At 42.6% G+C, this 16,149-nt stretch overlaps 1 protein-coding gene across 1 annotated transcript; it reads right to left on the bottom strand.

Moving 5' to 3' along the window:
* Positions 1–242: 242 nt before the first annotated feature.
* LOC306923885 (extracellular calcium-sensing receptor-like) lies at positions 243–5,904 on the bottom strand (the record flags this gene model as incomplete). Its single annotated transcript, XM_079502229.1, has 5 exons — positions 243–1,156; positions 1,234–1,357; positions 1,463–1,690; positions 4,728–4,940; positions 5,656–5,904. 5 exons carry the CDS (start codon positions 5,902–5,904, stop codon positions 243–245), a joined length of 1,728 nt encoding a protein of 575 aa, XP_079358355.1.
* Between the last annotated feature and the right edge of the window lie 10,245 nt (positions 5,905–16,149).

Below are 16,149 nucleotides of genomic sequence, written 5' to 3'. Positions count from 1 at the left end.
TTTTTCTAAGTGCTGGAGTTTGGAAGTGCTCATTAGATATCACTCAACTGCCCTGTGTACCACCTGTTTTGAATTAGCACATAATGCAAGAGGCAGCAGGACATTGCTTTACTGAAAACGAGTGCTTCCAAACTGATGGAAACATGGCTGCAGTCTGCAAATGGTCAATAGGTAGCCGTCCGTTTCCAGCGGTAGATTGACCTGCCCCTCTATGCCCAGGAAAGCATAGGCCTCTTTCAGGCTTATGTCTTGGTGGCTGCACGACCCATGATGGATTTCTTAGTGTTTCTCTCAGGTTTCAAAAGCATTATGTAACACTTTGGGCCAAACAATGCCGTCAAAAGGCCAAAACTAGATGCTAAAATAGCAAATACCTCGACTACATCTGCATATTTGCCTGGAGAGCTGATATATGCTGGGATAAAGGCTATCCACACAGCACAGAAGATCAACATGCTGAAAGTGATTAGCTTGGCTTCATTGAAGTTGTCTGGAAGATTCCTAGCCATGAATGCTAAGACGAAGCTGAGGAGTGCCAGTAAACCAATATAACCTAGTAACACTGCAAAACCAACTGTTGATCCCACTTCACACTCATAGACAATTGTATCACTGTAGTATTGTGTGTTTTTATGAGGAGTTGGTGAGGCAGAGACAAGCCAGACTATGCAGATTATTGCCTGGATGGAAGTAAGAGCCAGAACTGTTCCTCTTTGCTGCATCACACCGAAAAACTTCATAATGTCTGCACCCCCAGGCTTGGAGGCCTTGAACACAGCCAACACCACCATAGTCTTTATGAGGATACACGAGACACACAGCACAAAGCTGATCCCAAACACTGCATGCCTCAGCTGACAAGTCCAGATTCTGGGTTGTCCAATGAACAGCAGTGAGCACATGAAACACAGTTTCAGTGACATCAAAATTTGGAAGCTGAGTTCTGAGTTGTTGGCGCGTACCATGGGTGTCTCTCGGTGATAGATGAAAATTCCCATGACAATGGCACAGGTAAGTGTGCCTAGCAATGAGATGGTTGTCAAGGAGATACCCAGGCCCTCATGGTAGGAGAGGAACTCCACGCTCTTTGGGACACAGTGGTCACGCTGGGGACTGGACCAGAAGTCCTCTGGACAACTGGTGCACTCTGTAGAGTCTAACAAAGGAGAAGCTATTAAAGTCACAAACATGTACAGGTTCAGCCTAAAGTAAGCTCCTGTAATGTAAACCTACCAGTCCCATTGCTGATCTTTCCTTCAGAACAAGCAATGCAGTCAAAGCAGCAGACAGGTTCTCCTTTCCTTCTGGCCAGACGGGTTCCAGGGAAACAGCTCTCACTGCACACTGACCGAGGAGGCTAAAGAGGAAAGTAAAAATGATCAGTTTGAGTCCAAACTATATATATATATATTTATATCATTAGCTCAACATTAGGTATTTTAGCCATCCAAACTAAAGTGACCTTTTTGGTTTTAAAGTTCCAGAAGATGCTGTCTTCATCAAGGATGAGTTCTTCATCTCCGGAGGCTGACTTCTTGACCACACCTACATTGCGGACCTTTGTGGTTCCATTAGGAAGCCACGCCCAGTTCATGATATCCAAGATTGGTAAAGGATCACCATTCTCATCAAATGAAACATCATCACCAAATGACGTGGTGAAGTTTACCTTTTTCAGGTAATACACAAGCTAGAAATGTTGATGAGCAGAATCAGGCAGAACACGAGACTAAACAAATAAAAACGAGCCAGTCACCTTAAATTTGAAAGTCATGACGTACTTTTTATTTGTGTTTTATCTATTAATTTGGTCATTAAAGTCTACATAATTAGAGGTCTGCTCTGCCGGAAGCATTGTGAAAAAAAGTTATGGGCATTTTTGTATACCACACCAGACCATAAGGTAACAATTTCTAAATTTCATCATGCTTTAAGTAGCATGTAACATGTCAAACTAGGGGGTTTTCATGATTCATGATTAGTTTTGCACGAAAAACACTCCTTGACCTAAAAACGGCCATAGCCGTCATCACAAATGTGATGAGGTCAGCACATTTGGGCACATTTGGCTATGGCCGAATTTAGGCCAAGGAGTATTTTCGTGCAAAACGAATGCTTGGAATGGATTCAGAATCATGAAAAACCCCTAGTTTGACATGTCACCTGCTACTTAAAGCATGATGAATTTGGAAATGTATACCTTATATTGGTTGTCTATGGTGTGGTATAAAAAAATGGCCACGTTCTTTTCGCGATGTTTCCGGCAGAGCAGACCTCTCATTCTGTGGACCTTAATGACCAAGTCAATAGATAAAACACAAATAAAAAGTATATGTCAATCATGACATCACATATAGTTAGGTAAAGTTAGCTTAAGTTGTGGCAAATCTGCAAAAAAATGCTTACCACTAGCTTTCTTCACAGATGTGTTCATAAACATGTCTACTATCACAGAAAAAATTGTTCCAACCCAACTCCCTTGGGAAACTTTGTGACAGCTGCTGAAAGTTGGGGTACCATTATCAACCAATATAAGGCAAAGAATTCCAAATTTCATTATACTTTAAGTAGCATGTGACATGTCAAACTAGGGGGTTTTCATGATGCTGAATCCATTCCAAGCATGAGTTTTGCACAAAAATACTCCTTGGGCTAAATTCGGCAATAGCCACTTGCCCAAATGTGCCCAAATGTGCTGACCTCATCACATTTGTGATGACGGCTATGGGCATTTTTAGGCAAAGGGGTGTTTTTTGTGCAAAACTAATGCTTGAAATGGATTCAATATTAATCTCTATTCCTTGAGCTTTTGGGCCTGTGGCTCCCCGGCTACCTACTGTGTTACATAGACAGGAACAGTTAAATTAAGATACAAATACAAATATTCCATTTGGAGAGGGGAAGTCCTGCAGGATAATTAAGTGAAATTGGAAGCCGAAGTCGGGGACGACAGGGTCAGGGACCAAACAGATCTATCACTATATTTGTGACCCGGGGGATGCATCAAAGGTGAAGACCTACCCCGCCAGCAATGGACCCTGCTGAACCACCTACATGCTGGGGTCAGTTGCTTCAAATAATTTGTGAGCTACGAGCACAGTGAGTCTGAGGCAGCAGAATGCCAAACATCATTTCCACCCACCCCTATACAGACCATCTTCCGAATAACCTATAACTACCACCTGCCAAATATACAGACCACCTTCGGAAGAACAATTACTACCTGCTCCCTATACAGACCACCATTGGAAGTCAGCCTCTTTGACGTAGGACCAGAGACGAGAGCATGACTACACAACATGAGTTCTGATGATGAACGAAACATCCTACTATGTCCATTTCTCTTGTTTTTCCACCAATATTACATAATATTTTCATTGTCATTATTATTCTAAATTTAAATCCAGGTAAACTTAATAATTGCATTAATACCACACCTGCCATGGCTGTATTGTCTTCAAACTGGCACAGCTGTGCCCAGTGAAAGGCCCTCTTCCTGGCACACACTGCAGCATGTCATGGAGGGCGTGGGCCAGAGCATACACAGCCTTGTACACATTATAATCTGCCCTGAGTTCAGACACATCCAAAAGTGTAGTTTGTACTGTTCTTAGGTCCTCTTGTCCAGTACAAACCCTGTCACGAGCATTCACCCACTCTGAGGGAGAGGGTGCAAATTTACACCGAAATGTGTGCTCCCAAAACTGCCTCACCTGATAAAAAACAACAATGAGGACTTAATTAATATAATTTTGAATATATAAAAACTACATTTTCACGCAGCCTTCAAATCCAGTCCTATATTGCACTGATCAGAGCAATGTCAGCGAGTTTATGGCCAATTGTTCCCCACGTTTATTTTTGTGACAATTTGTCATGGCATATCCCTGAACAGCATTTGTGCCGTGTATAGGTGATGATTGGAGTGGTCCCTGGTGTAACTGTTGTCATGGCAGACCCCTGGACAGTGTTTGTGCCAAGGTTGGTGCTTAATGGAGCAACGATGCATGTGCAGCACCCAGGTCGACTGTCATACCATGTGCAACCTTGTGGTTTGGATGTAGGGAAAAATAAATAATCTGACTGGGGGACAAATTGCAATTTAAACCTGTTCCAGTCCAACTTCCGGTCTTTACCAAGATTTGTCATTGACAATGAACGGAGAAATTGGGTCAAATGTCTGCTAAATATGATGTAAATTAAACATCAAAACATTAAACGGAGCAAATCAGCTAACCAATCACAGGCAACAGGCATTCTGATTGGCCAGTATGAGATAATGACATGACATAAAATAGACAATATGATGCCTATTTGCTCAGACACTATGACGTAAAATTCTCGATTCATTGTGAATGGAAATGTAACCCATTTTGGGCGGGAACCCCTTTTGGTATTTTAAGCATTATGTTATACTTTAGCTATTGAAAAATAGCAGATCTACAAGCTATGCCGCAGTGCCGCGCTATATATTCTTTCAGAGCGAACGTTTTTAACTCAAATCTTTGCTTCTGGGGAAGTCACTGGAACAACATATTTTCAGATGGGGGTCGGTGGCCAATTACATATATTTTTGGGGGTCATTGACATGAAAATGTTTGAGAACGACTGACATAGAAACATTTTTTTTAGAATCATCCTTAGGTCTAAATGGGTTAACAAAGTTTGTGGACGGTAACCAAAAGCTGGATGTAGGAGGGGCTGGCGCCCCTCAAAAAAATACTCACTATGATATCTCCATGCCTCTTGTCAGGGTCATTGTCAGGGTGTATTTTCAACAAGAAGTCTTTGAGACCTGGTATCTCTCCACGACGAATGGCAAAACCCAGCGTGCCTCTCAGGTACGGCAAGTAGTGAGGAGTCTGGATGGTAGTGTCTGTCGTCCAACCTGCAGCGGCAGGTAACATCCATTGCATACCTGCGACATTCTGCTTTACCACCTGTGGATTGTGTTGAAATACAATAATAAATACATCTGCAAGCATACAGCGATAAGACAGGGTCATGGCATAAAAGCTACAATGAAGATTACAATGATGCACAAAAAACTTTGGGGCGGCTCGTCTAGAGTTTAAATGGACAGGTATCAGTCAAAAGGGAGACATCGAAGAGGAAGGATGGATGGGGAAGGATCAGCATATGGAATGTCAGAACAGGTTATGACATGCATATACTAATATTGATGACATCAGGGATCTCCATATATGGCCTTAATTGCGACAGCAGGTCGCATTTACTATGATCCCTAATTTACTATCATCCCTGATGATGTCATAATGATGTCACGAGACCTGGCCACAATAAATGGTGGCTTTCCCCATGTATGGGGATTTTGAGTGACTGACGGACAAAAAAATGCACAATTCTATAGTTAACTGCACAATGACTGAAATTAATAACAATAATAGAAAACTGTAATCCTGTGGGGAAGAAAGTGTATCCTGTAGAATTATTATTAATTATAGGCAGGGGGGTGTAATCGTCTTCCAATCAGAGGAGTGTGGGGAAATAATAATCCAATAATTGGTAATAAGACCAATAATAATATCCGGCAACCACACTAACTATAGAGCATTCTGTTACTGAATGAACAGTGAGCTCTCTACCAGATGATGATGCATTGACGCGCACACACGCACGCACACACACACACACCTCCTCCATGAGATTAACTATGTAAGTCCCATATGCAAATACGATGACCACACGAGCTGTGGATGTCTTCATCACAGTGACAATCCTCTGAAGTTTAGCCAGGTCATTGTGCCAGGGCAGAGCCTCCGAATACGCCACACAGCCCAGACCGGACTGGACCAGCTCAGACTGGAATGTCAGGGCAGCATCGTGGCCATAGTCATCGTCACTAAACAACACTCCTACCCAAGTCCACTCGAACTGCCTCATAACCCGGAGCATAGCTTCCACCTTGGATTGGATACATAATGGAGGGGTTTATAGGTTACATACAGATTTATTTCAGACAAAAATAGGTCCATATAAAAACAGAGATACAAAACAGAAAGCAACCAGACAGAGATACCAGACTGTTCTCACTACATACACCCAGATCAATTAAAACAATATATAAGGTTCAAGGTTCACCTTATTTGTCATTTCACATGTTTGCACATATAATGTGAAAAGTGTAAGCAGACCAGCAGTGTATGATTTTCATTGTATATGCAAACATGTGAAATGACAAATAAAGTTGAACCTTGAACCCATTGTTTTAATTGAATACAAACAAACATGAGGAATACCGTGTTATATTAACCCTGGTTAAGGCCATAATTAACATATTCTTTGACTCCATCAGTCTACACAAAAATCTATACATAAAAGTCCTCAATACTGCATGAAAGGTCACAAATATTTCACTTGCAGTTGTCCATCTTGGGAGTTTAAGCATAGGCATAACGGTATATATATTATAACAGGACCACTTGGGCTGTATAGTGGTACTAGTACAATAGGTTTTAAAAAGTCCTATATTATTCACATAGTGGTAATAATAATAAGCAATAATAATAAACTTCCTATAGCACCTTTCATGACATAGAAATGCAGCCGAAAGTGCTTTACAAGACAGAGACAAACAAACAAGAACAGAATAACGTCAAGACAATAAAACAATAGCAAAGAGCATAAAACCGGCAGCAAACGCAGAACAATGACTACATTAATAGGAACACAGAGATTCTAAAAGCTCAACTAAAAGCAATAGTGAATAGGTGGGTTTTGAGCAGTGCTTTAAAAACGTCTACAGAGGGAGCTGTAGCGGGTAATTCAAGTCTTCTGGCTAACTCTGGCCCATTTACATTGATGTGAAAACTGACATGTTGATTAATGAGCTTTGTCCCTGTCAAATAAACAAACAAACAAACAAACAAATAAATAAATAAATAAATGAATAAATAAATAAATAAATAAATAAATAAATAAATAAATAAATAAATAAATAAATAAATAAATAAATAAATAAATAAATAAATAAATAAATAAATAAATAAATAAATAAATGAATGAATGTAGTTTGTACTTCCCTATGTGTATCACCATGGAAACTTTAAGGTAAATTATCAATACAATCTTAGTATTTTTAATTTTATTTCATATTATTTGTACTTCCTGGGCTCCTGCCCACAGGTTGGGAATGGCTGCACAAGAAGAATGTTATTTTGTCAAGTGTGTGGAACATGAACTACTGGACACCAACACAGCTGTTCACCTGGAAGACATTAGTGGCGAATGTTCTGAAGAACGATGGGAACTGATTCATATCACTCAGACAGGAGCAGCTAGCATAGTAACTTATCTGAAAGAGACAAAAAAACAAACAAAAAAAACAACAAAATGTAATATACATACTTTTGTATTCAAACTTTGAACAGTCCCAGTTGAGAAGTTTACATACGTGTGTGTGTGTGTGTGTGTGTGTGTGTGTGTGTGTGTGTGTGTGTGTGTGAAGGGGCTAGAAAAGGTGCCCTAAAAATAGCCTGCCTCTCATAACCTGACTGGATTACCGCATCCAGTGGGTTCACCTTTATAGCGGTCGAAAAACAAGAAAAACTAAAACAATGACAATGAAAACAATGAACTTTGGAGCATGGAACGTGAGAACACTTATGGACAGTGCCTCCAGCAATCGTCCAGAGAGAAGATCCGCAATCATTTCCAGGGAGCTGAAAAGGTGGAATATTGACATCGCTGCCCTGTCTGAAACCCGCCTGGCCGAGGAGGGGCAACTAAAGGAGGAGAAAGGGGGATATACCTTCTTCTGGAAGGGAAAATCAGCTGACGAACCCAGAATCCATGGAGTTGGTTTTGCCATCAAAAACCGGCTCATCTCCCAACTCTCCGAGTCTCCAGTAGGCATCAATGAGCGTCTCATGACCCTAAGACTGAGGCTCTCAAACGATCAGATGGCCACTGCTGTGAGTGCCTATGCACCAACCCTGGACTCACAGGATGAAGACAAGGAGACCTTCTATGCAACTCTAGACCAGGTTCTATCGAGCATCCCGAAAGAAGATAAGATCCTTCTGCTCGGAGATTTCAATGCCAGGGTTGGCAAGGATCACATGCTCTGGAAGGGCACTTTAGGCAAAGAAGGTGTTGGGAATGTAAATTCCAACGGAGTCCTTCTTCTGTCAAAGTGTGCTGAACATGAGCTTGTGATTACAAACACCCTTTTCCGTCAGAGAAACAGGCTCAAAACCTCCTGGATGCATCCCAGATCGAAGCTTTGGCATCTCATTGACTTTGTCATTGTCAGGGCTAGAGATCGTAAAGATGTTAACCTCACCAGGGCCATGATCTGCGCGGACGACTGTTGGACAGACCATCGACTCATCCGCTCTACAATGAACATCGAGTTGCGGCAGAAGAGGAGGACACAAAGGAGACTACTCCGCCCTAAATTTAACATCAATAGCCTTGGAGACACAGACATGGTGCAACATCTTCAAAACACCCTATCTGTGAGACTCCCGGAGGAATATCCTGAGGATGTGGAAGAACATTGGAAGGCTTTTAAGACCACACTACTTGAGACCAGCAAGGATACCATTGGCTACAAGACCAGGAAACACCAGGATTGGTTCGATGACAACGACATCGAAATAGAACATCTAATCAATGCCAAAAGGAAAGCCTTTTGTTCTTGGCAGAACGACATCAGCTGTAGGGACAAAAGGCAGGCCCACGCCAAGGCAAAGGCACTTGTCCAGAGCAGAGTGAGAGAGCTGAAAAACCAATGGTGGATGGAGAAGGCCCTGGAAATCCAGAGGCTCGCTGACTCTGGGGACACCAGGGGCTTCTTCAATGCCACCAAGGCTGTCTATGGGCCCAGCTATCGAGGCCTAAACCCTCTCCGCTCTAAAGATGGACAAACACTGCTGAAGGACGATGCAGGTATCAGTTCAAGGTGGCGAGAACATTTCCAAGAGCTTCTAAATCGAAACACCACAGTTGAGATGGAAACAATCAACCAGATCCCTCAGCGACCCATCATGGAGCATTTAGGTGATCCCCCCACCGAAAGTGAGGTCCAGGAGGCCATCGGGAAACTGAGTAATAACAAGGCCTCCGGACCAGATGGGATTCCGGCAGAAATCTTCAAGCAGGGTGGACCAAAACTCATTTGCCACACCCATAGCCTCCTTGGTAAAATCTGGGAGAAGGAGGAAATCCCAGCTGAACTCAGGGATGCCCTGATCATCACCATCTTCAAGAAGGGAGATAAGGCGGACTGTGGCAACTACATCTCCCTCCTGTCCACAGCAGGAAAGATACTGGCCCGTATCTTGGCCAACCGCTTACTGCCACTGTCAGAAGAGATCCTTCCAGAGTCACAGTGCGGCTTCCGTCCTGCTAGGGGAACCTCTGACATGATTTTTGCAGCCCGTCAACTGCAAGAGAAATGTCGGGAACAACATCTACCGCTGTACATGGCATTCATCGACCTCACAAAGGCCTTTGATTCCGTGAACAGAATTGCCCTCTGGGGTGCCCTCTCCAAGATCGGATGTCCGGACAAGTACGTGAGGATCTTGCGTCTGTTACACGACGACATGACGGCGACGATAGTTGGCAATGGCTGCTCGGAAACAGCTTCCTTCAAAGTTGACACTGGTGTCAAGCAGGGCTGTATCATTGCACCAACCCTGTTTGCCATCTTCATCTCTGCCATTCTTCACCTCACGAGACAAAACCTGCCTGAGGGAGTCAAGTTTGTGTACAGGACTGACGGTGGGCTCTTCAACCTCAACAGGTTTAGGGCAAAAAGCAAAGTGGACACCTCTTCCATTACAGAGCTCCAGTACGCAGATGACAACGCTCTAGTTGCTCATTCTGAAGCGGACCTCCAAAACACCTTGGATGCTTTTGCTAGAGCCTACCGACTCCTAGGACTTGACATAAACATTAAAAAAACTCAGATCCTGTACCAACCAGCTTCTGACACACCCTTCCAAGCCCCCACAATCTATGTGGAAAACCAAACTCTGGAAAACGTGGATCAATTTGCATACCTTGGCAGTCTTCTTTCCACAAGAGCTGTCATTGATGCAGAGATTAACCACCGCATAGGGTGTGCCAGTGCAGCCTTTGCTAGGCTGAGAAAGAGAGTTTTTGAGAATAGGGACATCCAGACCAACACCAAGCTCCTTGTCTACCAAGCTGTAGTTCTGCCCACTCTGCTTTACGGGGCTGATAGCTGGACCACCTACAGCAGACATCTGAAGGCTCTGGAGCGATACCATCAGCGATGTCTCCGCAAGATCCTTAGGATCAGTTGGGAAGAAAGGCGTACCAACATCAGTGTTCTGAAGGAAGCCAACATCCTCAGCATCACCACAACCATCATTCGGCACCAGTTGCGATGGACAGGCCATGTCATCCGCATGCCCAACTACCGCCTCCCGAAGCAAATGCTGTATGGCCAGCTGAAGGAAGGTCAACGCACCCAAGGAGGGCAGAAAAAGAGGTACAAAGATAACATCAAAACTCACCTGAGAAAGTGCCACTTCAACCTCAACACCTGGGAGGAGGCTGCCCTCCAGAGAGGCATGTGGAGCAGGATGGTCCATGAAGGCACAGCACAACAAGAAAAGGACCTCCACAGTGCCACAGAAACAAAAAGGCAACTGAGAAAGGAGAGACCTACCACCAAGACAGCTCCTCACACCACCACCACCACCCCCATGACAACCATTCACATATGCACCCACTGCAACAGAGACTGTGGATCAAGGATTGGCCTCTTCCAGCACTTGAAGACCCACAGATGACCAGACCCACCGACAGGAGGACAATCATACTCGTTCCGAGTGATCGCCGATGATGATGATGGTGTGTGTGTGTGCGTGCGTGCGTGCGTGCGTGCGTGCGTGCGTGCGTGCGTGCGTGCGTGCGTACAGTATATATATACAGTATATAGTTTTAACACCCAATGAATTAGTAGGCTACACATTTCACAAAGGAACATTGATTTCTTCATGTAGGCAGAATAAATCCTGTTAATTAAACATGAGGAGAAAAAATAATCAAACTTCACAGGCGCATTGTTCTCTGACCTTTTGAATGCCTGCTTCACATATTCACAACAACCTGCTCTCTCTGCTCACATGTTCTGCTGCAACTTATATGTTAACCCATTCTAGACGGGAACCCCTTTTGGTGTTTTAGCATGATTTTATACTTTAGCTATTGAAAAAAAGCAGTTCTACACGCTCATAGCTCTACGAGCTTGTAGGTCTTTAACTCTTTGTAGGTTTTTAACTCAAATCTTTACTTCTGAGGAACAACATATTTTTCAGATGGGGTCGGTGGCCTATTACATATACTTTTTGTGGTCCTTGACAAGAAATATTGAGCACTGCTGACATAGAAACATAGGTTTTTCAGAAAACTGTCATGATTTAGAAGACTTTTTTTTTCAATTTCAACGTCAGGCCTGTTAAAGTAAATAACCAAACATTAAGCAATGAGCACAATACAATGGGGGCCAAGGGGATTGGAGACGGAAACGTACCATGGGCACTCTGTACAAACCCAATATTCTAGAGATGGCAATAGAACTTATTGAGGTAGAAGGACCCACGATTCCGAGCACTGGAGGGGACCCAACGCAGCTCTCATCCAGGTGAAACTGTTCCTCTCTCCCACTGACCAATGACAACGCAGCATGGAAAGTAACTCCAAGCGTGTAACAGTTATCATAGATACTATATCCCAGAGTGACATTGGGTAGCAGGCTGGGGTTTCTGTTGATCTCATTGATGGCAAAAGCCATAGTCTGGGCCATTCTGAACCCTTCAATGTAAAACCTAAAATTACAATGTAAACTTGAATGTTGATCTCCATAACATACATACATACATACATACATACATACATACATACATACATACATACATACATACATACATACATACATACATACATACATACATACATACATACATACATAAAGTTGAAGTGTTGATTTACCCGAATCTCTGAAATGTATACTATATTCCTAAAATTGCTGCACTTTATGGCAAAAAATTATCTGATGAACTGATCTGTCACCTTGATAAAAAACAATGTTTTATTGCTTAACTCTTAGACCGCCATGATTAATTCAAGAATGGTTACTATATGGCAGGATTTTCAACCCTTATTTTGAAGATCCAAAACTGATGTTGACATAATGGTGTGTGTGTTGTCGGATTAGGTGTTGATATCTCGGCGCCATTAGAGCGACCACTATGCTCTGTGCAATAAGCCTTGTTTTGACCAGAAATGCCGCCTGGGACGGGGAATTGGAGATAAAAGCGACATGAACGCATGGCGCGCGCACCCACGCGCAGATCAAGATGGTACACTCCAGTTTTATGGATAACAACAGATAGCCATCCGAAGCTAATGTGAGTAGCCTTTCGACTAGATCGGATCATAACATGTATAAAACTGAATTAGCGTAACTTACGTGTTTTGGCTATGTACGATGATAAGAGTGCCCCTCACTTCACATGGGTGTGATATTTTAATCATATATATATATATATATATATATATATATATATATATATATATATATATTGGACATAGGCCTACACGGTTTCCACCCTACAGTGACAATATGTATCTTTATCTTTGTCAGAATGTGCAACGTCAATTAATCCTTGTACTTTGCAGTACATTAAAACAAGGTCCCTGTTCTCTTAGTTTCTTGCTATTGTATGTGTGATACTCACCCATAGCAAGTGGGCTCCTGCTGCTTGGAGGTGAAAGACAGCTCAGAGAACACAGAGGATAAGTGCATCGGAAACAAGCCACCCAGAAGCACGTCTCCAGCCATGTAAATTCTGTTGACATCAAACTGTGCCTGTAACTCACAAGAAGAGGAAGGCGAGGAAGACAAAGGAGAGAATGAAGAGAACAATATCAAGTATGAAAGCAGCAGGTGTGTGTCTAGAAAAGTCATCATGACTGTCCTGCTATGTCTAACCCCCCTCCCACTTCTCTAAACCCATTGTCCAGTTTTATACACAGTGCTGTGCCACCCCCCCGTGCCACCTTATGGCATTATGTAATCTTTCAGGGCATGAGGGCAGGGCTTAACATGCATTAACAATACTTTCATATTATGAAAATACTGTTTTGTGAGTCCTGTAATGTAATGTGTCAATGGCACTATACAAGTTGTTATCCAAAATCCAAAATGCCTCAGCAAATGTATTGTGAATCTGAAAACTACATTGAGTAACATAAATCATGTAAGCTTTTAGCTTCAGCCTTTTCCCTTTGATCACCTCTTTGTAACAGTTTCCTATATTGTTGTATAATTTGTACTTGACACTGGAAGATGATGAATAAACTAAACTAAACTAAACTAAACTAAACTAAACTAAACTAAACTAAACTAAACTAAACTAAACTAAACTAAACTAAACTTAACTAAACTAAACTAAACTCGCTTGGTCTTAAAATTCTCACATATTCCCCCTTCTCCTCTTCGCTGCCCACACAGAGTTCAAAACTCTGATGCTGGCATTCAAAGCAACCAAAGGTATGGCACCCCCATAATCTTGCAAGTCTGATCGAACCCTACAAACCCTGCCGCACGCTCAGATCAGCCAACGCAGGGAAGCTGGAAGTACCTTCACTAAAAATGGCGGGACAACGCTCAACATGTGACATGTCCCAAACTCTTCGGGGACCGCATGTAAATCCGACGGAGCATTAGTCCGACATGCGGACGCATCTCGGACTAGCTCCTGCTCCTGTGCTTGCGGTTATGGTTAGGTTAGGCTTTGAGGTGGGTTGTCGTTTGTCGGACCAATGACTAGTCTAACTAAAGTACTGCACCCAAACTCTTCTCCCTTCTGGCTCCAAAACTATGGAATGCACTTCCCATTGCAATCAGAACTGCAGACTCACTCCCAATCTTCCGCCCTAAGTCTGAAAACCCACCTCTTCAGACTCCATCTTAGCCTCAGCCTCGACGACCTTACAGGCGTATGCAAAGGCTCAACTTATGTAACTTAGATAGCATTTTATGTAGACATATAGCACTCTATAGTATATAAGCATAGTTAAAGGCTTTTTTCATCAATTGAAACATTCCCTTTAATATCGTGTAAAAATTACATGCATTGTAAGGTTCAATGTTCAAGGCCTTTATTAATGTCCCAGGGAGGGAGGGAGGGGGGCAAGAAATTAGTTTATTACATTTAATACAGACTTTCATTATAATGATGTGTATGTGATGTAGAGTAGAATATTGTAATTTTATATAAAATGCGCCAAAATGTATGTATGTATGTATGTATGTATGTATGTATGTATGTATGTATTTGGTTAAAATGGGTAAGGTTTAAAAAAAAAAGGCAAAATCATGCTCTATTGCACTGGCCTAAAAGTGGGTCCTTAAAAACTGCTTCAACTTCTGAGATTTGTATTTGGTTCATTAGCCACCAGGTGGCATACCTGGTAAAGTCCAAGCGTATGTATGTATGTATGTATGTATGTATGTATGTATGTATGTATGTATGTATGTATGTATGTATGTATGTATGTATGTATATGTATGTATGTATGTAATGCACAATCTATGTAAAGCCCCTTGGCTATATAAATGCACCATTTAACCATTTATAAATTATAGAGACGGCACACCCCTCAGTACTGCTGTTACTAGAAGCAGGCAGCATCGCACCAGGAGATGATTATATTTATCCTTACTTTATTAGATTGGTTGCACAGGTATGACAGTGGACCTGGGTGCTGCAAGTGCATCGCTGCTCGGCAGAGGGGTTATAGAGCATCGCCCCCTTTCATGACGACGCCAGGCCCAGGAAATAATTCCCAATCCATTTTCCCCATAGACATTTCAAAAAGTATTTATTTAAAGACCTTTTAAGTGTCGTACGAAGCCAACTCGAGTCGTGACAAATCATTCTACTTATTTGTTCGCCCCAAAACATTGTGTTTATTGTTGATTTGTCACGACAAGAGTTGGCTTTGTCCCCGCAGTAAACGTCTTTAAATAAATACTTTTAGAAAAGTCTATGAGGAAAATGAAGGTGGAATTATTTTCCGGGTCTCTCGAGGGGGCGGGACTGTGCCGCTCTATAGCAGCGTTTAACACTTAAAATGGCCATAATTCGGTGACCATTGCTCTTATCAGCGTATAGCATAGTGGCCTGACCTTATTTCTCCCCTTTAAGAACTCTACATACAGTACATTGGCTATTTCAAAATAGCTGCTCTAAAAGCTGGTTCCACTGGCGCTGCATGGGGCACCCCTCCGTGGATTTGTCTATAACTGGAAGCCTGGAGGAGAGCGGGGCAGTGATTTGGCCAATCACTGCTGACCCGCCAACTAAGAGAGTGTAGTGGTTGAGGGTTGAAACACTAAAGGCCTATTCATAGTCTGGATTTTCAGTGGTGAGGTGACCACCGCTCCGGTGGTGAGGTGACCACCGGAGCTGTAATAACGTGGAGCGGTGGTGAGTAAAAACAGATAAGAGAGAAGGGATGGGGAGAGTGGTGGTTTGCTCTTCACCGCGGCTCAGTGACGCCATGTTGTAGTTCGGTGGTCACCTCATCACCGAAAATATTAGACTATGAATAACGCTGAAGAAGGTTGGAGACCACCTGATGAACTCTCTTCCAGGCCAAGGCTTCAACCATTAGAAATGGATTATAATTGCATCTTTGATGTAGTACAAACAGAGTAAATGGTCTTTGCCAGGAATTGAAAACATAAGTAAGTAAAGTAAGCCTTGACATGATGCCCACAGGGCAGGAGCCCAATCTCCAGTTTCTGAGTGTGAGGCAGGGATTTACCCCCAACCCAACCCTTGACAATTGAAAACATGCTTTAGATAAAAACCAACATGCATGGCTGGCACGTGCATATTGGTTGGTGCTTATGAAACCTTCATACAGAGCATATTGATTTCAATCCTTTTGACCATGAAAATATCACACAAAGCAGCTTTCACCCATTTAAATCTGAGGCCATCAAACATAATGCCGGTAGACAATACTAGCTAAAGGGTTAATTTGCCAATTTTAGACCTATAGGCTATGTCATTTCCCTCTTGCACTTTGTTTGTTTCTTGTCCATAATACACTCCAGTCTTTAAGGGAGTGTAA

This window comes from Electrona antarctica, assembly GCF_951216825.1.
Source record: "Electrona antarctica genome assembly, chromosome: 5".
Lineage (NCBI taxonomy): Eukaryota > Metazoa > Chordata > Actinopteri > Myctophiformes > Myctophidae > Electrona > Electrona antarctica.
The sequence above is the reverse complement of the archived record's forward strand: the minus strand, read 5'-3'. Positions and strand labels throughout refer to the sequence as shown.